Genomic DNA, 27,421 nt, shown 5'->3' with positions numbered 1-27,421 from the left:
TATATAGTATACCTATAATATTTTAGATGTTTTTTATCATCCTTTTTGGAGACATGCCTTTTGGTTTTCCTATATCTCCCCAACATAATTCTTCTTACTCTTTTAATGCAATTTTAATTTTTTACCTAATAGATAAATTGTTTGACTTAACAGTATATCTTTAAAAACAGGTTTAATAAATGAATACACCTTCAATAATTATCAGTTTAAGGTATCCAGAGTTCATAGATTTGTGCCTCTATTATGTGCTTATTAATAAGGGAATTATGGATCTTCCTGTGTTCCAATTGTGGCCTCTCTTGTGTTCAGGCATTGATTGGGAAAACATTCTTACGTGTGAGGCGCCGTACATCCCTGAGGTCAGCAGTCCTACAGATACCTCCAACTTTGATGTGGATGATGACTGCCTGAAGAACTCGGTAAGGGCGTTGCATTCATATTAACCTTACAATCGCATATATTAGACGTGACAAACTCACTTCTTTGTCGTGTTTTATCATAATATTTCAGGAGACCATGCCCCCACCCTCTCACACTGCCTTCTCTGGCCACCACCTGCCCTTTGTGGGCTTCACCTACACCAGTAAATGGTAAGTTCTACCACGGCAACCAGATGTATAAATTGACTGTTAAAAGGTTATTTTTAATCGCTGCCTATATTTAGATGCCGGCGTAGGTCATTTTGTGTCTTTTTTGTTGTTGTTGAAAAGTCTTTCTTCACACTTAATTGTAATGACTATGATTAGGGGATCTTTAGTGGACGGATAAGGGAAGCGAAGGCACTATTTTCCTGCAGTATATTTTCCAGTTGGCAAAATTAGGATTGTTGTTATCCATTTTCACCACTCAGATGAAGACAGATGAAAAACATGTGGCACCTTGATGTAATCTAGCATGATATATAATTAGTAATCACACAGATTTCCTAGACAAGCCTTCTTACTGCATAGCATTGAGGCGTAGGAGTGCTGAATTAGCTTCCATCCCTAATAAGGTGATGTTCAAGACTCGCTGTAGATCTTCACACTCAACGCTCCCTGTGAGAAAGCAACAACACCACCACTTACTTTTTTTATCTCTTCAAGGCCCAGTGATAATGCTCCTTTCTACTCTTTCTTTCTCTCCTCTTACCCCCACTGTCTTTCTTTTTCTCTCTCCCACACTCCCCATCTCCCTTTATGCCGCTGTCATTCCTTCTCCACCCTCCCTCTCCCCCTTCTTCCATGACTCAACATCCTCTCATCTTTCAACTCATCTCTATCTCTGTCGTCCACTTCTCTTTCCTGTTTCCCCCTCTTCCTGCTGTTTCTCTGCAATTTCCCTCCGGCCTCTCCGCCTCCCTTAACGAAACACTTTCATATTGAATTTCCTAATATGGTTTAAAACCATTACTCCCATTTTGCAACTCTATAAATGGCCTTTGTCCCCCTAATCATTCAATCTGTCCGCCGTTTTGATCAACCTTCCTCACTCTTTTTTCATCACTGACTCACTGCTACTGTTTCCATGCCTCCTACACCTTTCTCTTCTCTACCTAACCTTATATTATTTTTTTCTGTCCCTGTAGTACCCTATCTGACCGGGCCTGCCTGCGACAGCTGGCAGGGGAGCCGGGTAAGGCAGGCCGGGACCAATTGGACCTGGATGTCCAGCGAAGCCTGGAGGACAGCCTGGCCACAGAGGCTTACGAGAGGAGGATCCGTCGCCTGGAGCAGGAGAAAATAGAGCTGAGCCGCAAACTCCACGGTAAGGCTGACAGACAAAGTTTCTCTTTCCAATTTGAGGCTGAGATGGAGGAGACACATTGGTGCATTAATTCTACTGTTGTTTAACTGTTGCTTAAAGAGTTCAGATTACAAAAACATGCACGCATACATTTCCTCTGACATACATCCTGTAAACCCACACTGTACCGTACAGTAAGTGGACTATGTAGAATGTGTGCCACAAAGATTTTTTTTTAAAAACATCTAAATAAATGGATCATATTGAGAGTCCTCTTCTATTATTATTAGGTATTTTCTCCTTACAACCAAGTTTTATTTGAAAACAAAAAACAACAACAAGGAACACCCAACTAATGCGTTTTCCCTTACCGGTTGCAGAGGCGACTCAGACGGTGCAGGACCTGCAGCACCCAACAGGCGAGGGCCCTGTCAGCGCCAACAAGGAGGTGGAGATCAGGAGTCTGAAGAGCGAGATCGACATCCTCAAGAAGCAGATTGCTGGTCAGGATTCTTTTTCTCTTCATTCACCAACCTGAGGGGTTGGAATTCACCAGCTATTCACTTACTTACCAGCCTAATTTTAAGTTTGGGAAAACTCTAAATAGAACTTTAGAGTATTTGGAAACTTTTGGAAACAAACTAAAACAGCCACTGCTAGAGACTGGGCCACCCTGCTCGCTGTCATTGTCTGAGGGTTGAACCCCTGCGTGCCTATTAGTCTATATACAGTGTTCCTTAAGGATAATAATGCATAATATACCTTTAAGTACGATTTTATTAACCTGTTTGCATTAATTTGTCTGTGTGTGTCAGAGTCGGGCCATCGGGAGAAGCAACTGGAGGACGTGTCGTCGGCGCGCAGGGATTTGGAGGACTCATCCAAACATGCCAAGACTCTGGAGAAACAGATGAAGAGCGTTACACAGGAGAGGGATGACATGCACAAGGTAGAAGCACTGTTGTGTGTGTGTGTGGATTTGTATTTTCCTTTCGTTAGCAACAGATGCTGTGCCCCTAGTGTAGAAAAATAATGGGATTGCTTTGATTTTGATGTCAAAAAGTCAAATAAACGCCGTTCTGATATTGAGATGAATTTTCCTTGAAGTCTCTGTGAGAATCTAAATGTTTAGCTTTTTTCGTGGCCAGGATCTTGCTGAGTCCAACGAGAAGCTGAAGTCTCAGTCGAAAGAGCTGAAGGAAGCCCACAGCCAGAGAAAACTGGCCATGCAGGAGTTTTCTGAGATTAACGAGAAACTCACAGCAGACCTCAGGTAGGATCACTCCCTATACTAAACACACCTATACTTTTTTAATGTCCAAAGTGTAATTATTGCGACCAATACTAGCTGAAGGTGCATTTCATTGGTCCGCCTTTTTGGAATTTTTTTGGGGAATTTTAAAATAAAAAATGTTTTCTGTGGCTGAACTTATCACCCAGGTCGGTGAAGCAGCGTCTGGCTCGCCAGTTGCGCGACAAGGAGGAGGAGATGGAGAGCCAGACTCAGAAGCTTGAGGCGCTTCGCCTTGAGGTGCGGAAGTCTGAGAGGGCCAGGAAAGAGGTAGAGTAGTCTCCCTGTGGATTCTAGAACACCCTGTTCCGTCGCCAGCAACTGGTTGGTGCACAAAATGTAGAAATATTTCTAGATATCCATGATTATTTATACAGTAGATTAGAAAAAATGTTGCAGTGGTTGTTTTCCAGTTTATTATCGGTTTCTACACACTTGCAAGAATGTGACAGACATTTTTGGTAGATTTCCATCAGTTTAGAATAACATAGCACATCATAATTTCCTTAGGTTAATACGCAGCACAATACAGTGGAATAAGGCCACTTATTTCATTTCATTTATAGTTCTTTGTGCATTTTTGTGTGGTTGGAATGTTTAGCTTGTGCATGATTTTAATGGGATTTTATAGGTTACGATTGTATTAACATGTATAAAAAAGATGTTGAAATTAGGGCTGCACGATATGAGGAATATATGCGACAATGTTGTTGAATGTTGCGATAACAATATTACGTGTGATGAATAAACAGATACTAATGTGTTCTCAGATTAGTCTTTCTGCTGCTTGCAGTATTCTGCTAATAAACAACAAATGGCTTGTTGAATTTGAAACATACAAAAGGAAATCCTTTCCAACATTCATTAAACATTGAATTGAATGTAAAAGACACCCCAAAAAAAGAATGACTGCTACTTTAGCTGCTAAAATAGCAGCTTTTTTAAAGGGCAGTTTTCTGCTGATATTTTCTTTCAAATTTCAAACACAACCTCAGTCTTTCGCGATACGTCACAGCATTCATCATGTGTGTATTGCGGCAGTTGATATTGCAGTGACAATACCGGAAAAAAATATATTGTGCAGCCCTGGTTGAAATGGGTGCATAAGGGGAGCAATGGTGTATGATGTATGCTTGCATCCAATCACTGGAGTTTATGTGTGAATCAGATGGAGGTACAGACGGAGGAGAAGACAGCGGAGGCTATGAAAGAGAGGAAGCTGAGAGAGCGTAATGAGCAGTATAGCCGACAGCTGGAGGAGGAGTTGGAAGGGCTTAAGGTAAGCGTGCCAACAAACACAGCTGAACATGAACCTGTCCATCCACAGAGTCTCTGCGCATCTGTGCGTTTGCTCTGTACTGACACTAAGGGCCATATTTTAACAATCAAAGCACACGGTGTGAAGGTGCTTTTAGTGCGTGTACAAATCCACTTTTGCTAGTTTAACCGTGGAAAAAAGGGTCAAAAGGGTGGTACTTAGTGTCTTCATTAATTCATAGCTGTGTTTTGAGCGTAACATGCATAAACCAATCAGAGTGTCATCTCTCATTCCCTTTAAAAGCCAGGCGCGTTTGTACCTTGGCACATTGCTATTATGATGGCGGATTCGCTAAGCAGGAAGGAGAGATTTACAGGAGAAGAAACTAAAAGCACACGAGCAGATCATATATGACACAAGCACTATCCCACCTAAACTCCATGAGGTGAAGCCTGCGTTAAAATAACAATGAAATGCTGTGCCATTAACTTTAGGCCAGGTGTTGGGTGGTCAATGGCGCGATCGCTTTCCGCTGCCTTGCAACGTCCTGTTGTGTTCTTTAACCCCCCGATGCAGCACATGTAGACTTTATATTTCACAACTACTGTTTTTCCTTGAGATCGTTTATTGATCTCGTCGTTTCCGACTGCACTTGAAGGCAGCTACAAGACCCGGAGAAAGAAAAGAGACGAGCGAGATACATCGACTGTGCTTTGTTGCTTGGCAAACATTTAAAACTTTCTTGTGGCAGCGATAGAGGCATTGAGGTTTCCTGTACATGTCTGAGAAAAGTCTGATTGCCGTTACCTTATCAGCCACTGGAGCGTGACGTTGGGTTGCATTTCTCAAAAATGGACTCAGTCAGAACTTTTTGCCGCAGGCCTGCTATGTTGTTGTTTTTTTATGTCCCCCCCATGCAGCAGCCTCCACCACAGGCTAAACGCACTACCCCCATTAAAAATGAATGAAAAGACCGGTTTTGTTGCTGCACCGTCTGGCGCAGACTCAAGCTGTGTGAATGGCCACTTATTGATCTTATTCACACTTTTCTCTCCATACTTTACTAATCTTATTGTCTGCCGCTCAACCTGACCAACCCCACTTTTACTCCGTATTCCCACCCCCACCCCACCACCCAGCTGAAGCAGGCCGGCTCCTCTGCTGCCCCAGCTTCAGCGGACCAGACCCAGGAAGTTGGCCGCCTGCGGGGCGATCTGGAGAAGAAAACGCTCCTGTACGAGGAGGAGTTGGCACGCAGGGAAGCGCAGCACAGCTCGGAGCTGAAAGGCCTGCGCAAGGAGCTACGGGACGCTGAGAGCCAACACCTCGCCCTGCAGAAAGAGATCCTGATGCTCAAAGACAAGCTGGACAAGACTCGCCGCGAGAGGTACTTTAGCACTTATTCTTTCTTTTTTTTCTCTCCATATGATCAAGGCAAATGTTTTTTTTTTCACTTGTGTAATTTTGGTGTAGCGGTGTCTAATGTCCTGGCTGTTTTTGTTTTCTTCGTTGTCCTTTCCAGTGATGATTGCATCAGGTAATTACAGTTATATTGGTGTCAGTGTGTAGTAACTGTAAAGTAGTGTTTTAAATAGTTAAACAGATTTTTGTTAGAATTTAATAGCTGTGTTTCCCCTAACCCAAAGACAGAATAACCCCTTTTGCAGGTAACTTTCTTCCAGAGGTTTTCAATTTTTTATTTTTTTTCCTCCAAATTGACCTCCATTTTCTAGGAGATGCATAAAGAATCAGGGCCCTATCTTGCACCAATGTGAAATAGTATTATTGTGTATATCTAATTATACAGTACATGGAATACCTCTTGTGACAGAGGATTGAGTGACGACGGAAAATTTCTCCTTCCTGCTTAGCAAATCCGCTATTCATCATAATAGCAATGCGCCAAGGTGCAAACGCGCCTGGCTTTTAAAGGGAATGTGAGACGACACTCTGATTGGTTTATTGCATGTCACGCCCAAAACACACCTATAAATTAATGAAGACAATAAGTACAACCCTTTTGAACCATGCACAACCGGCACACCCTTTTTTCCACCATTAAACTAACAAAAGTAGATTCGTACACACCCTACGCCAGGCCCTTCACGCCGTGCGCTTAGATCGGTAAAATAATAAGTCATTCCAAAGATTCAGAGAACTCGTTTACTTACCCTTATGAAATGGTTGCTGATATTAAAACCATTCCATTAAAAATAACTTCTCTGAAAGCAACTATCCAAGCAGGCAGAGACAGTGCTGTTAAGATGATCAATTGCAATTTTACTCATTTAGACTGTACCTAATCTAGGGTGTATTTCTTAATTGAAAAATCTTCTTAAACTCTTTCAAAAACTTTCTTTTTTGCACACAATACTTTAGTTTTGAATGGTAAAGTAAATAAAGGGCGGAAATGGTTGATTTAGTAAAAAAAAAGAAATTCTGTAAAAAAGGGGCCTACTCTGATATTAAATACCAAGAAATGAAACTAAGTCAGTTATTTATCTGTAGCAGACCCCCTGGTAGGCACTCAGGGGCACCTGATCCCTTGTTGAGAACCGCTGGTTTGATCACATTTTTTTTTATAGAGGTTATTTTTGAGGAGAGAGCTTTCGAGCTTTGTTTTTGTACCCTGTAGCCTAACTTTGCTGCCTGGTGTTGCTGACATTATTCTCACAGTGCTTTGTACTTCATTTTTCAACACACCGCTGTATCAGGTTCTGACTGCATTAATGTGTTTGGGCTGAATAATGTGAGTCAGGTCTTAGTGCCAAGCCTTTGGTTTAGGTTTTAAGGAAATGTGTGGAGCCAAAGGTCCTCAAACGAACAAAGGTAGGAAGATAGGTGAGGCATTCTGAGAGATTGGTGTACATTTGGTTATATTTTTAATTTTCTTATACTCCTGTAGGTAAGTTAAATGTAGAGGGGTATTTGATAAAAGTAATTCCTCAAAACTCTGAATAAAGTCCCATTTTTTAAAGATTGAGATTGGATTTGCAACTGTGAATTATGGTTAGGGAATAAATGTAAGTTTATACAATGCTACAATATTAATTGCGTGTGTGTGTGTGTTTCTTGTGTGTTTCCTCCAGCCAAAGCGAGCGAGAAGAGATTGAGACGGAGAACAAGCAAAAGTACGATAGGGAGAGAGTCCTGCTTACTGAAGAAAATAAGAAGCTGTCCAGTGAACTGGATATGGTAAGATATAGGTCACGTAGACACAAAATAAAACAAAAATCACACTAAGAACACTCAGGTCCAGTTTCTCTCATCCTTTTCTATCTTGCTTTCTCAGCTTTTTAGGGATTTGTTTATCCCTCTCAAACACACACAGACATACACATTCCCCTAACCCCAGGTGACCCCCACTCGGCCGGCACGAACCCTTTCATCACATTCCATTCTCCACCCCGTCTCTCCCAGCCATGCCAAAGAAATCACTGTTCAATATCCCCCATAAAACACCCTGTAGCCTCCTACACAGTCAGATGGAAAAACTCTCTGGATTACGCTCTATTGACTTTGGAAATCGCTCTTGGAGGTTTAAAAAGACCCCCAATTTAAACAATGTCTTAGAAGTGTTAGGCATTTTGACATATGGAATAAAATGTCTAAGTGTTGTTTTTAAAGTCTGCACCTGATAACAGAGAAAAAAATATCTGGATAAAATTGAGAGAATATGGATGTGGGTGCCACTGGAATGATAACACATGTCACTCTAGTTATTTAATGTATTTTTATGTTATTTCACATTGAGAAAAAGGATACTTATAAAATCTAAAGGACTCAGTTTAGATATGTCTGTATGATTTGCTGCAGTTCTTCATATTTGGATTGTGTGAAAATATTATTGTTTGACTAAGTCTTATCTTTCAAAGGAGGGACTGAATATCAACAGTGTTTGCTTAGTAGCAAAAAAAAGGCCGCTCCTTCAATTCTGTCTTTTTGTGCGTGTTTTCACTAAAGGAGAGTAAGCAGGCAAACCTCTGAAGTTAAGTTTTTTCTGGCTCAAATTGGTGAAGAATGACTAGTGATAATGCAAAAAGGAACTCATTGCCATAGCAGTTCAGCCAGACATGAGAAACTGTTTTGCTGCGTGTTTAGAATGAAACAGAAGATTTCTGTTGGATTCTTATCCCGAAGTCCTCCAGTTTGGATTTACCGAAACCCTTTTAACTCCACAATCTTGCAAGTAAAATAGCAGTAAAAAAAAAAGAGCTTGTTATCGAACCTCTCAGTAAATTTGCAAGCCACGATGTGCATCACACTGATAAAGTAATGAATACTTTTTATTTATTAGTTGATGGCGGTTATGCATTTTAGTTCTCAAGTTAAACAAGTGTTAACTCCTGGTGAAGAAAGGCACACTTGCTGTACATGATTTGTAGGACAGACCTGCTACTTGGGATTTCCTGATGTCTGATGGTCCCTTCCAAACAGGTGCAGACATCTGTGATTTTGATTGAGTGATTTTATTTTATTTTTTCTAAAAAGAAATTGCCTTTGCCCAAAGACTTACAGTACATGTTGAAAAAGCCGATTTATTTCATCCCATGTTTGTGTTTATTTCAACGGCTCTGAGCCTTTTCAAACATAGGTTTATGACCTTTACTGTCCTCAAAGATATTCCAAACATTTGTAGGCAACAAGCTCCGGGAATAGAAATCGCAACTGCAAAACAATATTAAATTACTATGTTAACATTCACATTACATTACTGTCTTGAGAGCTACAACATACTAAAAAATGTGCCCACAAAGTAGATATTTAAGTAAACTAGGACAGTTTGAGACCTGTAATGACGTCACAACTGTTAGGTTTTCTCACACACACACACCTCATATTAAAGGATTCAGGAAAACTTTAGAGATTAATCACACTCCGTGTGTGTGTGTATGTGTGTGTGTGTGGGTGTGGGTGTGGGTGTGGGTGTGTGTGTGTGTGTGTGTGTGTGTGCGTGCGTGCCTGCCTAAGTGCACACGCACATCAATCACTGGTCGTGAGTGTGTTTGGTAGATAAAACACCCAGATGCTCAACCACACTCAACTGCAATGCTGCTAAGGTGTGTGCACCTTCTTAGCAGCATTGTAGTCAAGTGTGGTTGAGCATCTGGGAGTTGTATCATGAAAATAGTCATAACCTTCAACAATACAATGATTCATTTTACATACTAAACCAGTCCTAATCTTCTAGGCTGAGCACCTTTGCTCATAGTTACTCAGCAACGTAACCTGTTAGACTCATAATACAGTACAGTAGTAGTTTTCCTCAATGTCATGGTGTATATATATATATATATATATATATATATATGACAGCTTTACGACTTTTTAATATGATGTTTAATGTGACCTGTTTTCTTTGCTTCTGTGTTTGCACTTATTCCTTCAGCTGACCAGCTTGTTTGAGAAGGTGAGCAACTCCAACAGGCAGCTGGAGGAGGAGATGAGGGAGTTGGCTGACAAAAAGGAGAGTGTAGCTCACTGGGAGGCCCAGATAACTGAAATCATCCAATGGTGAGACACACACACACACACACACACACACACACACACACACACACACACACACACACACACACACACACACACACTTAAACGCAGGAACATTGTCAAATGTCCTCAGTACTTGCTTTCTATTTTCATTGATGTTATAGCAAAAACTGAATAACAGCTAATTTCTCTCTCACACACACACACACACACACACACATACACCCAACCATGTTGTCAAGTAGGGTATTGGGTTAGTCCGTAGCATTTCTCGCATGTCTTTGTAGATCTTAGAGCTACTTGACCCTCCCTTCCTCTCAGATCCCTTCCCATGGCAGCTGACACCTCACCAGCTGCTCAGCTTCCTTCTGTTGGACAAGCCTGCAGTCCTCACATAGCACACATTCCACACACACACACACACACACACACACACACACACACACACACACACACACACACACACACACACAGACACAGACACACTAACACACACACACTACATTCAGCCAGACACACAAATGCACACACTCACATTCCAAAAACATGTCTGTAATGCATTTTTAGAAGAATGTAGTGAGTAATGTTACCCCCTGGTGGAGGTGCTGTGCTACTGCAGTGGATAAACTGGGGCCAAAAGGATCACTTAGTGGATAACATGTTATATATATATATATATATATATAATCATAATATGACTTTTTGTTTTGTTTTAAGGTTTAAATATAAAAAATGTGTGTGTGTGTGTACATGTGGAAGTTAGCGTATATTTGAAATATGCAAATGTATATGCATAGTAAGTGTGGAATACTTCAAAAACGTATTAAACAGTCAAAACAGTTACTAGGTCCTTTTTAGGCATATAGTAAATGGGTATGGGTAAAATAATAATACATTTAATTTGGAGGACCCTTTCAAAACACCAAAGGTCACCTTACATTACATAAAAACCTGATAAAACGGCAAGACAAGCAATGGCAAAGACAAAACACAACTGAACAAGAGACAAATGCGACACTAGTTGTGACAATATGGTTGTGGAAAGAGAATCAGTGCATTTCATAAAGGATCCTAATGTTATAGTTTCAGACGGACTGAAAGTCTGTCTTTGAAATGTCTTTACATGTATGGTAATGCACGTTTGTGTATTTGTGTGCGTTTGCTGCAGGGTGAGTGATGAGAAGGATGCTCGGGGCTACCTACAGGCTCTGGCTACTAAGATGACAGAAGAGCTGGAGGGACTGAGAAACACCAGCCTAGGAGCGAGAGCCACGGTAAAATACACACACACATACAAAGACTGTTTCAAACTACTCTAGATGCTGTTAAGTCAACTGAAATCCCTTTGTATTATTGACATTCAGTCTGTAATTGTGAACTATAAAAATGAACAAATTTGCTGTGCTTTTATTCGAATAAGATGATGATGATGAAGTGGTATTTGTTATTCTTTTTACATTTGGGATTTCTGTTAAATTGGCGATCTCGTCTTAACTAGTAATACTGTAGCTGTAGAGTAATAGATGAATACATGTAGCCTAATAGATGACTCCTCCTCCTTGTCTGTGCCTATCTCTCATTTCTCCTTCCATCTTTCACTGTTTTTCATCAACTAACTTCTTTTCCTCTGCGTTTCAGGACATGCCGTGGAAGATGCGCCGCTTCGCGAAGCTGGACATGTCCGCCCGTCTGGAGCTGCAGTCGGCCTTAGACGCTGAGATCAGAGCCAAGCAGAGCATCCAGGATGAACTGAACAAGGTCAAGGCCAACAACATGTCAACAGAATGGTATGGACATTTTCCAAGAACAGTAGAAAAAGTTACCTTTTTGCATTTTTCACTAAAAGCTGTTTAATACAATAATTAGATAATTTTTACAAACCTCTGGATAATATGTGTTGCATTATTGTCTCTGATCCACCAGTAAACTGCAGGAAGTGGAAAGTAAAAACCAGGAGCTCCTGGCTGAGATCGACAGGCTGAAGAAAGAGACAGAGGAGCTGCGGCTACGAAGGGGTACAATTTGAAAATATATCAAATGAGCTCTATGTTTATTGCCTGTTACCAAAACGCGCAAATAATGTGTGTTACCACATATTTATTCATTTCACAAACACTGTGGTCTTGCAAACTTCTATATGCATTTTTTTTAATATATGGATGGACAAATCTATTTAAATGGGTTCATAGATGAATGGACACTGCCCACTGTTAAACCTTTTGCAAGAGATTATCACTATAAAAGAGGGATAACCCCAACCAGGGACCCACATTATAAGGTTTAGCGAGAGCAGCCATGTTTAAGAAATAAAATCATGTGCTATGTAAATGAAAATGTATTGTTACTGTGGTCATATGAAACACCCCCACTTCTGGGAAACAGTCCTATGACTCATTTTGTTTAAGTCACCCTTTGATGTTTTAATATTGCATACTTAACACAAGATGTGTAATTTGTTCTGTGTCTGTAGGTGTCAAGCACCAGGATTCCCAGAATTCCTTCTTGGCTTTTCTCAATGCCCCCACCTCAGCCCTCGACCAATTTGATGTAAGTATTCAAGACACAAAATCCTTACAGGGGGTAATTCAAAATATAGCTAATGTGAGAAACCGTATATATCCGTCTGGAATTTTGAAGTTTAAAATATATGATCATTACCAACTGGATAATCAGGAATCTCATAAATCTGCAGTTCATAAAATTATATCTGTGCTTTTTTTCTTCATGCTGTTATGTTTTTTCTGTTTACATGAATTTTCCAAGATCTTTATTTTTGTTTATCTTTTTGGTTGTTTCCTTGCTTCATTCTCTGCTACATCAGGACTCTTATTCCTCATCCTCATCTTCTTTAATTGAGTTTTGGGAAGACGTAAGTTTCTCTTGGCTAGGCGGAGATCCATGTTTGTGTATGTGTGTAACAGTAGCTGTACCAATTTAGGACTCTGAGCATCTTATTATCTGAAAAAAGACCTAGATCTAGTGTATCCATATTGCGGCCGTGAATTTGAGCCTGTGCCTCAGTGTAACTGTGACCAAGAGCAAAGGCACTGCAAAAAATGTCAGTCCTGTTTAACAAGGTCTAAATAATATCCATCTTAATACAAATGAAATAATACATGGAATGAGATTAGTTAATTTGCTACGGGTGCACCGCACCTGAATTAATTTGCTTCTAGTGCCTATACTTGTTAAGATGATATTTTTGCAGTGTGCTGCCCTTGTGTTCAGTTGCTTGCTAGTTCTTGTAGGCCAGTGGGCTATTTGAATGGCTCTACCTTGGCTTTTTTGTGCTAGAATCTTTGTTGAACAGAACCACAAGGTACATTAAAAAAAAAACTTTATACACCCCTTCATCTTTTGTTTATCAGTTGTTGTTTTTTTAAGCCAGAAAGAGAACTGTGTTTCATACTGACTTTCCCAGCTCCCTTCCCATCCCCATTTTCAGGTTTTTCCATTTGCACCCATCCACCCTCTGTACTAAGTTCAACTCTCCACAATACTCTCTAAAAGTACTCTGTACTAGGGACAGTAGTCTAATGCAGTGATTCCCAACCAGAGGTACTTGGGGCAAAGGAGCATGTGGAAAGCTCAATTAACTCATCTGAACTAAACTGAACAAATTTAAGGAATACAAAAGTATAGGATAAATATTTCAAATACTGGATATGGTTAACATTTTTGAAGAAGCAGTCAATGTAGTTAACAAAAAATAGCTTGGATAAACATTTGACACAGTTAGCAAAAAATAATGGATAAATAGCTAACATAGTTAGCTTAAAGTAATGGATAAACATTTGGAAGATAAGTTAAAAGTAATGGATAAACATTTGAAGTTAGCTAAATGTAATTGATAAACCGCTAAAATAGTTAGATAAAAGAAATGGAAAATAGTTGAGAGTAGAGTTAGCTAAAGTAGCTAATAAAAAGATAACAAAGTTGGCTAAAGTAACGGATAAACAGCTAAAATAGTTGGCTAAAGTAATGGATAAAGAGCTAAAATAATAGGCTAAAGTAAAGGATAAAAAGTTGATAGAGTTAGATAAAGTAATGGATAAACAGTTGACAGAGTTAGATAAAGTAATGGATAAACAGTTGACAGAGTAAGATAAGGTAACGGATAAACAGTTGACAGAGTTAGCTAAAGTAATGGATAAACTGTTAATAGTTAGCTAAAGTAACGGATAAACGACTAAAATAGTTGGCTAAAGTAACGGATAAACGACTAAAATAGTTAGCTAAAGTAATGGATAAACAGTTGATGGAGTTAACTAAAGTAATGGATAAACAGTTGATAGACTTAGCTAAAGTAATGGATAAACAGTTGATAGATTTAACTAATGTAATGGATAAACAGTTGATAGAGTTAGCTAAAGTAATGGATAAACAGTTAATAGTTAGCTAAAGTAACAGAAAAAACATTGAATAGAGTTAGATAAAAGTAGGCTAATCAAAAACATTTGCTCGATAGTTAAAAGTAATGGATGAACCAATCAAATATACTGAAATTTAAATGCAACACCTTTGAGTTTGCCCACATATTCAGGAGCTGAACTCAAAGATCTAAGACTTTTTCTATGGACACATAAAAGACTTATTTCTTTCAAATATTGGTCAAAAATCTGTCTAAATCTGTGTTAGTGAGCACTTCTACTTTGCCGAGATAATCCATCCACCTCACAAGTGTGGCATATCAAGATGCTGATTAGACAGCATAATTATTGCACACGTGTGCCTTAGGCTGGCCACAATAAAAGGCCACTCTAAAATGTGCAGTTTTACTGTATATTTAACTGTGTTCGTTGTCCAATACATTTTGGTCAGTGTAGTTAGAGGATACATGGCTCTATGGTGGTTTAATAGTGTTATCAAACAAAATAAGGTTGGGAACCATTGATTTGATCCAATACAGGCTTACGTTACAATTGTAATGTTTCTCTTTCATCTGTTTAACTATGTGTTTTCAACTCTGCTAGACAGCCTTTCTGATATTCACTCATCTCTCTGTCTTTGCCACTCTCTGCCTCTCCTGCCATTGAAGCGCTCGCCCTCCGTTGGCCCAGCTAGCAAAGGCAGACGCGTAAGCACCATCACTGCGCTCTATGATCTCATTAAGCCTTTTTAAAAGTGCTGTCTCGTCGTGTTGCTATTTAATTTGCGTGTGCATTTCCTGTGTATGTTTTCCGTGGCTGTCTGATTGCATGGCAGGGGTTCTGAAAAATATTTATATTTGTTGTCAAATGCAATGTGTTTAATCATTTTCCACATTTTAATTACATTGGATATTGATTTGTGTGCATTGGTGTCAGTGTGTTTATTGTTTTTATTCTTTGTATATACAGCATATCTTTGTAAATGGCCATGCATGGTGTATGGTGTACGCTTGTGGTGTCTCACATTAGCATGGTTATTGGGCTACGATGTGTTTTCATGTGTACATAAGGGGGCAATAAAGTTGTGGTCGGTTTTTCTATGTAACTTCTGCTGTATATCGTTCTCTGGTTTGATTGGTTTAACTAACACTCTACTTCTTTCCCTCTGCCTCCTTTCCTACCTCCTCCCCATCCTTCTCTGTCCATCTGCCTCATCACCACATTATTCCTCTTTATTTCTCATCCTCATTTTCTTTAATGCTCCCCTCTTCTCCTTCATTTTGTTCTTCTTTTCTCTCTTATCCTTTCTTACTTTTCCCTGTGTCTTCTCCTGGTCTTCCATCATGCCTCTCTCCTCAGGTGGACTCTATGGATAACTTCACCCCCTCCAACACTCCATCCCGGGAAGATGACCCTAAGTCCCTCCTCAAGTCCCGATCGCGGTCACCCTCCACGGCTAGTGACATGGAGCCCATAGAGGTCAGACAATCCCTTAATCTGGGCGAGAAACTTGGTTTTGAATAGAGGCTAGTGTCCTACTAGCAAGATAGATGTAGGGGGCTTTCACACCTGCCTCATTTAGTTTGGTTGAATCACATTACAGTTTGTTTTCTCCCATGGTGCGGTTAGTTTGGGTAGGTGTGAATGTGGCAGTTGCGCTCATAATGTGCACCAAAAGCGGACCAAACAAACATACCCAGACCTCGTTCATGAGGTGGTCTCAGTATGCATACAGCCAAACTCTGAAGCAGTGGTGAGAATTTGATCCAAACTCAACCACAAACTATCCGCAAGTGTGAGCTAAACGGCTCCAGTAGTCGGATCTGCTTTGAAATCTGCGTTGTGGCAAAACATACAAACTGTAGAAGCTTGCTGTTTCTTTCACAGAAATAGACCAATCAAGCTCGTCGTCTGTAACTCACATCTTTGGGGTCAAACCAGCCGCTGCTAAAGCTGGAGACACCAGCAGAGCAGAGCGAAGCTTCAGTGAGCAGAGCAGACATAGTAACGTCGCTCGCTGAACAACGTCTGATTATTTAAATGAAAAAAATGGTTTGACCATGGAGATGGAAAAAATACGCACTAGTCCAGAACACACCTTCTTCCTGCATTTACTTTCTTGCTCCCGCCCCCAACACGTCTGACCAATAAGTGGATTAAACAATCTTGCATGGTTCGTAATAAGCCATTTTGGTACGCTTGGATTTTTCCAGGTGTGAAATGACACCAAACCAAGGGGAAATCTCTCCAGGTTTACAAACTCATCAACCGATTCAGACCGGAGCAAATGAACTGTAGAAGATATCTGAGTACAAGAGAACTTTGGTGGGATGTAATTTCCTTTCAATCACCATATAGAAATCCTGATCTGGATTTGTTTGAATTAAGAAGATCTAGTTCAGCAACAGTTGCATCTGGTGTGTCTGGCATCTGTGTGTCTCCATTGAGGAACAAGAAAAAAAATGGTCCAAATAGTCCTCATACCAATTCAATTGACAAATTGCAATGAAGGTTCAGCTAAAACTTACTCAGAGCCACTCACAATACTAAGTTTGTCAAATAGGGCAGCCCTTGTGAATAGCGAGTAACTCAATTCTTAGTTTACTAATCATGGAGAAATGGGAGCAGTACAATGCAAAAGAGAACATTGAGGCCAGCTGTAGACTCCATTTTAAATTGAACTTGGTTTGTTCTCGGACACAATTGTCTAACATGGTGCTGCAAGTAAATACCAGTGTCCTAATTGGGACTTGTTGTGCTTGTAAACCAAATTGGAAGCAAATATGACTCGCAAGTTTCTCATAATGACCAATGGAGTCATCTTAAAGCGAGTTTAACTATGTGAACAGATAATATGAGACTGCAGGCAATCACATTGCTCAAATTTTAGTAATTGGAGCCTGAGGGAAACGGTAGACAAATTTTGAAGTCAGGACCTTACCTTGGCAATCAATATGAAATAATGAGTTTTCTGAATGTATTGTCAGCTGTAACTTCGTCACCTCCATCCTTACCACTGACTTAACTTGTAGAATGTCTTGTCCTAGCTTTTTGTCCTTGGTAAGCTATTCATTAAGTTTTATGTCACTCACACATTGGACAAAAACCAGCGAAAAAAACAGCCAAGATACAGTCCCTCACTGCTAAATTTTTTTGTGTGTTCTATCATGCAGTTGATAGACCATCCTCCTCGTACAATCCAGACCCCCACAATGCGCTCAGGGGGTTACGGCAGCATTGGACGCTCCTCTCCTAAGGTTAGACATTTTTTCTGTAGGATCCCACTTCATTGTTAAACGTTGCCATAACAGACATCATGCTATTTTATTAACCACGGATTATGTCTCTGTTACTCATACATGCTCATTCCTTCATGCACAGCCCAAAGCACATCAGTTTGTGGTGAAGTCATTCACCACGCCCACTAAGTGTAACCAGTGCACTTCCCTCATGGTGGGGCTCATACGTCAAGGCTGTACCTGTGAAGGTAAGGACAGGAATAGCGAAAGGTGAAGGAAAACACAGTAGATAGGATCTAAACTTGTAAACTGTGTTCTGGCAATTCTTCAATTCAACCAGTGTACACTAAATCTCTAACACACCCAAAACCTGCATTGTCTGTTACTATAATTATTCCTGTTTTACAAAGTTTAACAAATATCCATGGAACATGACAATTGAAACCGCAGAGCTATGTTGTCTTTTCATTGATTTTAAAATCTGATACTTGATCGATCCGTTCTCTCCCTAGCTCTTTTCTTGTCTCATCTTGTCTCCGTCTGTCTCCTTGTCCAGTGTGTAACTTCTCCTGCCATGTAACATGTGCGGACAAGGCTCCGGCTGTGTGTCCCGTGCCCCAGGACCAGACCAAGGGCCCGCTGGGTATTGACCCTCAGAGGGGTATTGGTACTGCATATGAAGGCCACGTCAGGGTGAGTGAGAAAGAAAGCCCTGCTTGTCTTTGGCCCCAGATAGTGACTCAGCAAACTGAATGGTCAGATGAAAACAATGCAGATTTTTGGAGAGCTTGGGATAAGCTGGTTTCTGAGTTGGTCACTTCACGGGAAACCAAATAAACTTTCCCTCCCCTTGCATTCTTTGCACAGCTACACAAAAGTAAACATGAACTATAGCTTTTGGTGGACACTTGTTTTACAGATTTCTCGTAGTACCATGACGTAGTACCAAAAGAGTCACTGCAGGGGGGCCTCCAAATTATTGTTAATTTCTTTAAAGGTTAAAAATAACAAGAATCAAACATATTATTAGCAAATATAAATCAGCCTATTTGTGAAAAAAATGATGATCGGCTTACTGGTCTAAGGGTAGCCACAAAGGTAGCCATGCACAGATACAGTTAATCCTGAGGATTCACTGTTCCATAAATAAGTTTATCAATAAAACATGATTCATAAAATCATGGCTACAAATATTTAAATAGCATAGATGTATAAAGGCTTTAGGCTGCCCACATGTTCTTCACAGTTTAAGATGCAACCTAATTATATACATAATAAAACATCTAGTATGGGGGCCCTGATCCGTCTCTCTCTCTCAGTTAAGGCGTCCTTGGCTAGAAAAAAAGACCCGGGCACTAGAGTACAGATACCCTGAGTGGGAATTTTAACTACCAACCACATATTGTATCACTCAACGATGTCTCTGTGTCTGTCCTAGGTGCCCAAGCCTACAGGGGTGAAGAAGGGTTGGCAGAGGGCGATGGCTGTGGTGTGTGACTTCAAACTGTTCCTCTACGAACTGGGAGAAGGAAAAGTAACGCAACCAAGTGTAGTAGTCAGCCAAGTCATTGATATGAGGTAGGAGAAGTGCAGCATCTCTTCTTAGTGACTTATAAATCTGACTTTCCTTGCTGTGTCTAGATAGTTTACCGTGTACCGCAATGAAACAATAGAACAAGTCCAGTGTTGACTGACCAACAGTCAAGAAAAAGACAAAGAAAAAAATTACAGAAGTGATTAATCAATTATCAAATACAATTTTCTGCGGATCAACTGATTCTAAATAAATAATAATAATGTTTTTTTTATTAATCCCGCAAGGGGAAGTTACAATGTTTTCATTCGGTTGTTATTACACACAATTCACACGCATGCTCAGTACCTATACGTGCACCAGTGGAGAGATGTCAGAGTGGGGGGGGGCTGCCCATGGAAAGGCGCCCAGAGCAGTTTGGGTTTTGGGGCCTTGCTCAAGAAGAGGTGAACCTCTCCAGCTACCAGTCCACCACCCTACTTTGGTCCGTATGGGGACTTGAGCCAGCTACCCTCCGGTTCCCAACACAACTCCATACTGACAGAGCTACTGCCACCCCCCTTATCAGTAGACTAATAGACTAATCGTTGCAGCTTTACGTCCTGCGTGTCTAACCTTTGATCTAATTCCTGTCATCTAGGGATGAGGAGTTTTCAGTCAGTTCTGTCCTGGCTTCTGATGTCATCCACGCCAGCCGCAAAGACATCCCTTGTATATTCAGAGTAAGTTTTCTTGTTTTCTTTTAAGCAACCATCAGTTTAAAAATTACTTGAATCCCCAAAAATTCTTCAATACTATTTAACACCTGGTGTGACATTCCCCTGTCGCTTGTCTCTCCTCAGGTGACAGCGTCCCAGCTCTCCCCCTCCAGCAACCACAAGCCCTCCATCCTGATCCTGGCCGACAGCGATCAGGAGAGGAACAAATGGGTGGGCCTACTCAACGAGCTCCACCGCATCCTCAAGAAGAACAAGCTCAAGGAGCGCTTTGTCTACGTGCCCAAGGAGGCGTACGACAGCACCCTGCCGCTCATCAAGACAACACAGTCTGCTGCTATCATAGGTGGGCCTGCAACACTAAAACAGAGTACTACAAGGGGCATTATAGGAAGCAATTATACTATGTCCCTGCTAATCAAGATTCCAGATCCACGTATTCTCCTTTCATCATCTCTATCATCTGATCCCTATGCAGTCTTTATCTCAACAATAGATAGGTCCTTTCTTTACGTATTATTTTTTATTTTCTTAACAGCTGATAGATCAGAGAAACTCTCTTGAGTTCCAGCTGTTTTTTTTTTACCATGTTATGAAAATAGGAACCAGCTGATTTTCTGCAAAGAAGCCCCTTTTCTGACCCCTTACTCGCACTGAAGTAGCCATGTTGCTTTATTTGCTTTGCCCTTAGATCACGAGCGTGTCGCCCTGGGCAACGACGAAGGCCTTTTTGTCATCCATGTCACCAAAGATGGTAAGATCATCTCTTCAAGATCTTTTCTGTGTTCTTCTTTTGTTGCTCCCCTATTGCTGTTTATAAATGTATTCTCATTAATAGAGTAAGGGGATTGATGATCTCTTTTTATGACACCCCCAAAACTGCTTATTTCTATTCCACTCTTAGTCCCAAAACTGCCTGTTACTGTTTCTCTCTTATCTTCACCACTTCATGTCTTCTCCCGGCATCCTTCCTTCCTCTCAGAAATAATCCGGGTGGGGGACAACAAGAAGGTGCACCACATCGACCTGATTCTCCAGGAGCAGCTGCTGGCGGTCATCTCCGGCAAGAACCGTCACGTCCGACTCTACCCCACGCAGGCCTTGGACGGCCGCGAGGCGGACTCCTTCAAGCTGGCTGACACAAAGGGCTGCCAGACCATTGTCTCTGGCCCCATCCGCAACGGCTCGCTCACCTGCCTCTGCGTGGCCATGAAGAAACAAATCATCTGCTACGAGGTCAGAAAGCACAGTTCATCACTACTAAACGGATCACTTCTCCAAATTGTTATTTCATTTAAGCCTCTGAGATGATTTTTTAATTTTTTTAAAATTTCGTATTCATATTATCTGCTGTTGCAAAAACCACTCCGTCTTCCTGCACTCCAGGTGAATAAAAGTAAAAACCGTCACCGTCGGCTGCCACAGATGCAGGTGCAGGCCCCAGCGGCCATTCAGTGGATTGGTCTGCTCAGCGAGCGGCTCTATGTAGGATACCAGTCTGGCTTCACCCGCTACAGGTACACTACCTGCTAACTGGCTGATCTATACACAGTGCAGAGACCAATGGTTGGACGCGCAAAGTGTTTTCTTTGAAAAGATGCCCCCTGCTAAAATAATTATAAATAATGTATAAATGTATTTATGGCTTAATAAATCTAACTCTGCAATGACCACCACAGTGTCCACGGCGACATGGACCCTGTCAACCTCCTCCACCCCGAGGACCACACCCTGGCCTTCATCCCCCAGCAGGCCCTGGACGCCCTCTGCGCCGTGGAGATCTCCAGCAAGGAGCTGCTGCTGTGCTTCAGCTTCATCGGCGTCTACGTGGACTCCCAGGGCCGCCGGTCGCGGCAACAGGAGCTGATGTGGCCCGCTGTTCCCAACTCTGCTTGTGAGTGAAGGAATGAATGTCCGTGTATGCGGCGATTAAATTAAAATGCAGATTTGGAAAACAAATGATGTTTCCCTTTTGTCCAGGCTACAACGCCCCCTACCTGTCGGTGTACAGTGAGAACGCTGTCGATGTGTTTGATGTCAACACCATGGAGTGGATTCAGACCATCCCTCTGAAGAAGGTCAGTGCTGGGAGTGGACTTTGTGTCTGCGGGTTTGACTCCGACCTGCGGCCCTTTACTGCAAGGCATTTCCCCCTCTATCTCTCCTTTTATGTCTTCAGCTGTCCTATAGAAAAAAAGACCTAAAAAATGCCCGACAAATAATCTGAGATAGTCATTCCTACACTTCTGTGCTTCTAAAGTTGGTTTTAAATCTACCGGTTACTACTGCTTTGTATGTTATGTCTTTGTGGATCACTTTAAATGATCTTTCTATCTGAATTGTGCTATAAAAATAAATTGCCTTGCCTTCACACTCCACTGCTGCTTCAGCGGAGCAGCTGGAGACATCTCTGGCTCCACCTAGTGGATAAGATGATTCACATAATAGTCAATTTCTAGAATAAAACAGGTGATTATTGATTAGAAATCCGATGTGAAAAATGGACGAGTGAGAGATTTCTCTGCTTCCCCCTTCAGGTGCGACCTCTGAACGTTGACGGCTCTCTGAACCTGCTGGGACTGGAAACAGTCCGGCTCATCTATTTTAGAAACAAGATGGCCGGTAAGAAAGTACAAGTGTATTTTGTGAGCAGCACACCGCTAAAAACTGCAAAAATGTCAAGGATAACACACTACAGTCCAAACCCCAATGGAGGGCTCTTCATCACCGTTTCCACAGCTAGCTCCAGCAGGATCTGTAGCTGCGGTTGTCATTGCAGGACTTTAACTCTTAGTGAAGTATTTTGTCACTGTGTAAGCGTTAGTCTGCTCATTGCATAATACTGTTTCGACAACAAAAGCAACAGTAGAAAGTTTGATGTAAACACGGCTGTGGCTTTGTTGTGATCTTCCAGAGGGTGACGAGCTGGTCGTCCCGGAGACGTCAGACAACAGCAGGAAGCAGATGGTGCGCAGCATGAACAACAAGAGACGCTTCTCCTTCAGGGTGCCGGAGGAAGAGCGACTACAGCAGAGGAGGTAGTTTAGCTGCAGCACGAGGCCCTTCTAGAGTTTTACGCGCGCTTTACTTCCTTCGCCAAAGTTTTCATGACAATTTGTCTTGTTTTTACAATTCTGTTACCACGTTTCAAGTTATCTTAACTTTCTCTTTTGTATTTTGATTAAAAATTCCCTTTATTTAATTATTTTAAATTGTATTCCCCTAGACCAATTGATAACAGTACTGGCACCACTGCAAGTACTATTGTGATCATCACTATGTTTTAAAGTGCCCATATTATGCTCATTTTCAGGTTCATTGATTGTATTCAGAGGTTGTAACTCAACTCTAAACTCATCAAATACACTTGCTTAAACAATTGCCTTCTCATTAATAAGCATGCAGGGCAACCAAAACCAAGATTAATTGTTGTGGATGTTTGACAGGAGTCGAAAAAACCAAATGGCACACTATTTACAACAGAATTGTGTTTGTTGGCCTTAAGGTGTAACTAGTGGTTAATTGACGTTAGTGGGCTTCTAAAGCCACATTTTATTTTTACTTATCTTAAGTGTATACTCTACGCTGCACTCACTCTAAACCTTTTTGTGCCTCTACTTATCTTTTCTCCGTGGGATTGGGATTCCAGAGAGATGCTGCGAGATCCAGAGATGAGGAACAAGCTGATCTCCAACCCCACCAACTTCAACCACGTGGCCCACATGGGACCAGGAGACGGGATCCAGATCCTTAAAGACCTGCCCATGGTACACACACACACACACACAAGCTATAGTATATACAGTATATATACAGTATGTTAACATACTGTATGTGCACACAAGACTTGTGTATTGAATGTATATATTGGCAAACATATGCGTAAACAGAGGCACACACAAACATATACATACATGTTGAAACAGACACGCTTGGACTGTTTGAGATGTGTGTGTGTGTTGTCCTGCTTCTACAGAACTCCCCAAGCCCCCGTAGCATGCCAGCATTTGGATTTGAGCAGAGGAAGTTACACAGTTTTCGTTATATTCCCTATTTTGTAACCTGATCTAAAAAGACTTGTTTGAATTCCATAATGAACCTCCTCATCCTCATATGCCTTCATCCTCTAATCTTGCTTCTCCTGACCAGCTGTGTGTTTTAAGGAGACCATGAATGCATGTCTTTCTGCCCGCCCAAACCTCATTGGCCAATCACACGAGGGCCACATCGGTGTTCAGCTGTAGAGCATGTAGTGTGTATCACCGCAGCGTCCTCACTCCTCTCCCCTGCACTGCACTCTGTGTTGTGTGTGTGTGTGTGTTTGCTCTGTGCGTGTTTAAACCAGAACGTTCGTGTTCAGGAGAGCCGTGCGGGCTTCAGCGGTTCAGTCAGCATCCCCTCCATCACCAAGAACCGGGCCGAGCCGGGCCGTTCCATGAGCGCCAGCAGCGGTCTGGGCATACGTGAGTAACGGCAGCCCAGAAATTCACTTTAACAACCTCCTTCCCTGAACCTTTTTTTTCAAGTAGCATCATGTTCGGTGCTTCCCCCTGACTCCCTCCTTTCTCCCCAGGCTCGTCCTCCCAGAACGGCAGCGCTCTGCGCAGAGAAATGTCCGGAGGAAGCTACGGCAAGCGGCAGACCATGACCTCGCCCTCAGAGAGCTCCCTGTCTTCGGGCGGGGGCATGGACTGTGTTGATGCTCCACTCTCACAGTTCGACAGAGAGGTCAGTAAATAGACTGAAACTGAACATACAGCTTCATGTGCGGTTGACTGTAAACACCCAAATACTTCATGTAAAATACTGTATCTTTATATATATAGACTGTATGACTATGGACAGCCTAAACAACTAATCCTGTCTCAATTGCACACTTTACTTTCTACTAACTGTTGGTTCAAATCAGGGCAAATCTGCCTGAACAGGTTGTTGTGCCGCCACGTTGTAGATCTGAACACGGAATCAATGTCAACCCAACATCAGCTTTGTATGAACCTGTCCAAATGCAGATCATGTTTGTTTCCTTGCCATGCGATTGTAGAAGCTAGACATTGCTTTATCAAATATTTAAAAAGTGGATCACATTGTTCCCCCATAAAAAAAAAAAGAAATCCCTCTGTCCCATCCGTCACACACACATCCCAGCCAAGCACAGGCCTCTCACCCCATCCCACTGCTCTGATTGGTTAGCTCCCTGTGATGTCAGCGCTTTCCAGTGAACACAGTTGGCACCTCCCACCATCGCCTGTTAGCGCCTCCCCATGGTCTCTGCTTTAAGTTTAGCTTGGGCTAGTTGTTGCCGCCAAACACTGGGACACCCGCTAATGTTTCTGGTGTCCCTGTAACAGTTTATACACGTCTTAAAGAGCAAATCTAAGTTGAGCGAGGGAGTGGTGACTTGTTATAACCATCACGCCGGTTCTTGTTTACACAGCGACCCTGCTACAACGCTAATGTATATTTCACACACGGATAAAAGGACTAGGATCAGATAGCAATATTTTGCGCAGTTTTAAAGCAACTCCTACCCCCACCCACCCTCAAACCGCCTGCCATCCTCCCCGTGGCTCCCTCATCCTCATGGCCCATACGCCTGGATGCTGTGAGCTTCATTTTGCCCCATTCCTCGCCTACCCTCCACCCTCACTCAGCTGTGCCTTCCCCTAATCACCCCCCCCCCAGCATGTTGTCTGTGGGCCGGGCGCTGAGTCTGAACTCTCCTCTGCAGTGGCAGGCAGTCTCACCGTCGGAGAAGACCCCCGATCTGAAAAGGGCTTTAAGGACCCTGCTTAGTAAAATGAAGGTAATGTCAACAGCTGCAACGGCTGCACCAAACACACAAACTGAGATCACCGTGTCACTGAATATGCACCCACACTGTGTCATTTCAAAATCTACACAAAAAAACAAAACACCAACACACAGCGACTGTGCCGTCAGCCGAAGCTTTCGCTCTCGCGGCACCATCTCCGCTCCGTCACATCTGCGGCAGCATCTGATGGCCTGTCACATCTGTCAGCGGAGCATCAGCTGCACCATCGGTCTGTCCCTCACCTGGCCCTCTGTCGTTTTTTTGGGTTGCTGGTTGAAACCGCTGCAGCTTGGCCATTTTGCATAACCACAATCACCGAGCATGTCTGCTTCCACACAGCCTGCCCATGTTTCTAACCATGAGCGGTCCAGCTCAGAGCACAACTAGGCCAGACGGATGTAGAATCTGTGCTCCCTGCAGGATATTACTCTTCATGTAAGCTAAAATAAATCCAATCATACATGCCATTAATTACAAAATTGGAACACCTCCCAGCAGCTGCATGGTTTGGAGTGATTCTGATGGAAATCTTGGTTCAAAAACAGTGACTGATTAGTTAATATGGGTGGAAAAGGCTGAGTGCTTTCAAACACAATGTCACCTAGACAACGGTGTTTACACAATGTAGCTGGGCGGTGCTCCTCCCCCCCCCCCCCCCCCCCCCCCCCCCCCCCCTCCTCAAAAGGACACAAACTCTGCAGAACCTCAGTTTTAAAGAGCCAAATGTATGAAATCTCACCACTGCCCATCTACATTGACTTGTCAAAGGCTGTTGTGTGTGGCTGTGAGAGGACTACAGTGTTGAGAGTGAATGAGACGTTTCATGGCTCCACAGTCTGGACTCATGGATGGTAGAAGGGAGACGGTAGGACGGCTGTGTCTCTGGGTGTTGTCTTGGCCAAAACAAGTTTAGATTTGATCCAAAGAGGAGACAATTGTTGTACATCAAAGACAAAAAAAAAAGATGTCTTCATACTGCCATTGGGGCCATTATAAGTCCCCTAACGTGAGGACATTATCACTGAAGGGGAAAGAATATCACACGGCGTGTGTCCCTCGTTCTCTCTTCTACAGTCCCTTTGGTTTCAAAGAGTAGGAGAGACAGCAGGTATCATGTCTGTGTTGAGTGAAATGAATCCCATACATTCCACACATGCAAGTCCTGCTAAATGTGATGTACAGAGCGAAGGTTTAACCCCCCCCCACCCCCGTCCTCATCTGGCCGGCTTGCATGTTTGTTTTCCTTCAGCTGATCATTTCTGCCCAATTGAGCTCTTCATCTACTGATGATGTGGAATGTATTTGAAGACGGGGTGGGGTGGGGGGGATGCGAAGCGATGTGATTTAATCTGACGTTACATTTGTCCTCCAGCCCAAGCAGCAAATTAATAAGCAGCAGAGAGAAAGGACTAAGACTATGAGTGCCCCCCCCCCCCCCCATGAGCTCAGACAGAAGCAGTCATTTTAAAATGTACAGTACAGTGTAGGGCTGCACAATTAACATATTTGTTTTGTCGTCATTGCGATGTCAACTATCTGAATAAACACATAAGAATGCGACATATTGCAACAGACACTTGGATAGAAAATATCAGTAGAAAACGTCACTTAAAACATTTTTTTTTTGTGGTAAACCCTTTTTTAAATTCAATTCAACGTTCCAATTGTTCAATAAAAGAATGTTGGAAATGGTTTGTTTCAAATTCAACAAGCAGTTTGTTGTAATTTAGCAGAATACTGAAATGCAGAACTGGTTACTGTTTAATATCGCAAGTGATATTGTTATTGCGATATTTTACTACGATATGGCATACTTTCCTCATAACGTGCAGCCCTAGTATAGTATAGTATAGTGTCTCAGTCACCTTTGCTCAGACCTCGGACAGCCTCTTATTCTCCAGTTCCCTGAATTATAAATACTGTAATCTGTTACGAGGCACGACTTACATCATCTAATTTATGTGCTTTCCCCCTGTCCCTTTA

General features: G+C 42.0%; 1 protein-coding gene across 8 annotated transcripts in view; it reads left to right on the top strand.

Moving 5' to 3' along the window:
- The window catches only part of cdc42bpab (CDC42 binding protein kinase alpha (DMPK-like) b), an 82,363-nt gene extending 56,516 nt beyond the window's left edge, over positions 1–25,847 (top strand). Inside the window, exons 9-44 of one of the 8 annotated variants that reach the window (XM_034900691.1) lie at positions 310–419; positions 511–590; positions 1,568–1,746; positions 2,106–2,228; positions 2,541–2,674; positions 2,874–2,998; positions 3,166–3,256; positions 4,185–4,295; positions 5,414–5,661; positions 5,797–5,811; positions 7,364–7,469; positions 9,664–9,788; positions 10,933–11,038; positions 11,403–11,551; positions 11,688–11,779; positions 12,235–12,311; positions 12,586–12,633; positions 14,803–14,841; positions 15,494–15,613; positions 17,308–17,391; positions 17,516–17,621; positions 17,930–18,066; positions 18,812–18,951; positions 19,548–19,629; positions 19,750–19,969; positions 20,315–20,377; positions 20,606–20,859; positions 21,010–21,140; positions 21,303–21,517; positions 21,604–21,701; positions 22,161–22,245; positions 22,538–22,661; positions 23,273–23,390; positions 23,969–24,086; positions 24,197–24,351; positions 25,355–25,847. In XM_034900691.1, coding sequence (XP_034756582.1) covers positions 310–419; positions 511–590; positions 1,568–1,746; positions 2,106–2,228; positions 2,541–2,674; positions 2,874–2,998; positions 3,166–3,256; positions 4,185–4,295; positions 5,414–5,661; positions 5,797–5,811; positions 7,364–7,469; positions 9,664–9,788; positions 10,933–11,038; positions 11,403–11,551; positions 11,688–11,779; positions 12,235–12,311; positions 12,586–12,633; positions 14,803–14,841; positions 15,494–15,613; positions 17,308–17,391; positions 17,516–17,621; positions 17,930–18,066; positions 18,812–18,951; positions 19,548–19,629; positions 19,750–19,969; positions 20,315–20,377; positions 20,606–20,859; positions 21,010–21,140; positions 21,303–21,517; positions 21,604–21,701; positions 22,161–22,245; positions 22,538–22,661; positions 23,273–23,390; positions 23,969–24,086; positions 24,197–24,351; positions 25,355–25,744 — 4,598 coding nt within the window. In that variant the 3' untranslated portion in view covers positions 25,745–25,847. Of the gene's footprint in view, positions 1–309; positions 420–510; positions 591–1,567; positions 1,747–2,105; positions 2,229–2,540; positions 2,675–2,873; positions 2,999–3,165; positions 3,287–4,184; positions 4,296–5,413; positions 5,662–5,796; positions 5,812–7,363; positions 7,470–9,663; positions 9,789–10,932; positions 11,039–11,402; positions 11,552–11,687; positions 11,780–12,234; positions 12,312–12,585; positions 12,634–14,802; positions 14,842–15,493; positions 15,614–17,307; positions 17,392–17,515; positions 17,622–17,929; positions 18,067–18,811; positions 18,952–19,547; positions 19,630–19,749; positions 19,970–20,314; positions 20,378–20,605; positions 20,860–21,009; positions 21,141–21,302; positions 21,518–21,603; positions 21,702–22,160; positions 22,246–22,537; positions 22,662–23,272; positions 23,391–23,968; positions 24,087–24,196; positions 24,736–25,354 lie in introns of those variants that run through there. The other 7 variants (XM_034900697.1, XM_034900690.1, XM_034900693.1 and 4 more) reach the window with 7 other exon arrangements.
- Positions 25,848–27,421: the final 1,574 nt, after the last annotated feature.

Source organism: Etheostoma cragini, chromosome 18, assembly GCF_013103735.1.
Source record: "Etheostoma cragini isolate CJK2018 chromosome 18, CSU_Ecrag_1.0, whole genome shotgun sequence".
NCBI classification, from domain to species: domain Eukaryota; kingdom Metazoa; phylum Chordata; class Actinopteri; order Perciformes; family Percidae; genus Etheostoma; species Etheostoma cragini.
Note: the sequence above shows the minus strand (reverse complement) of the source record. Positions and strands in the feature narration are given on the sequence as shown.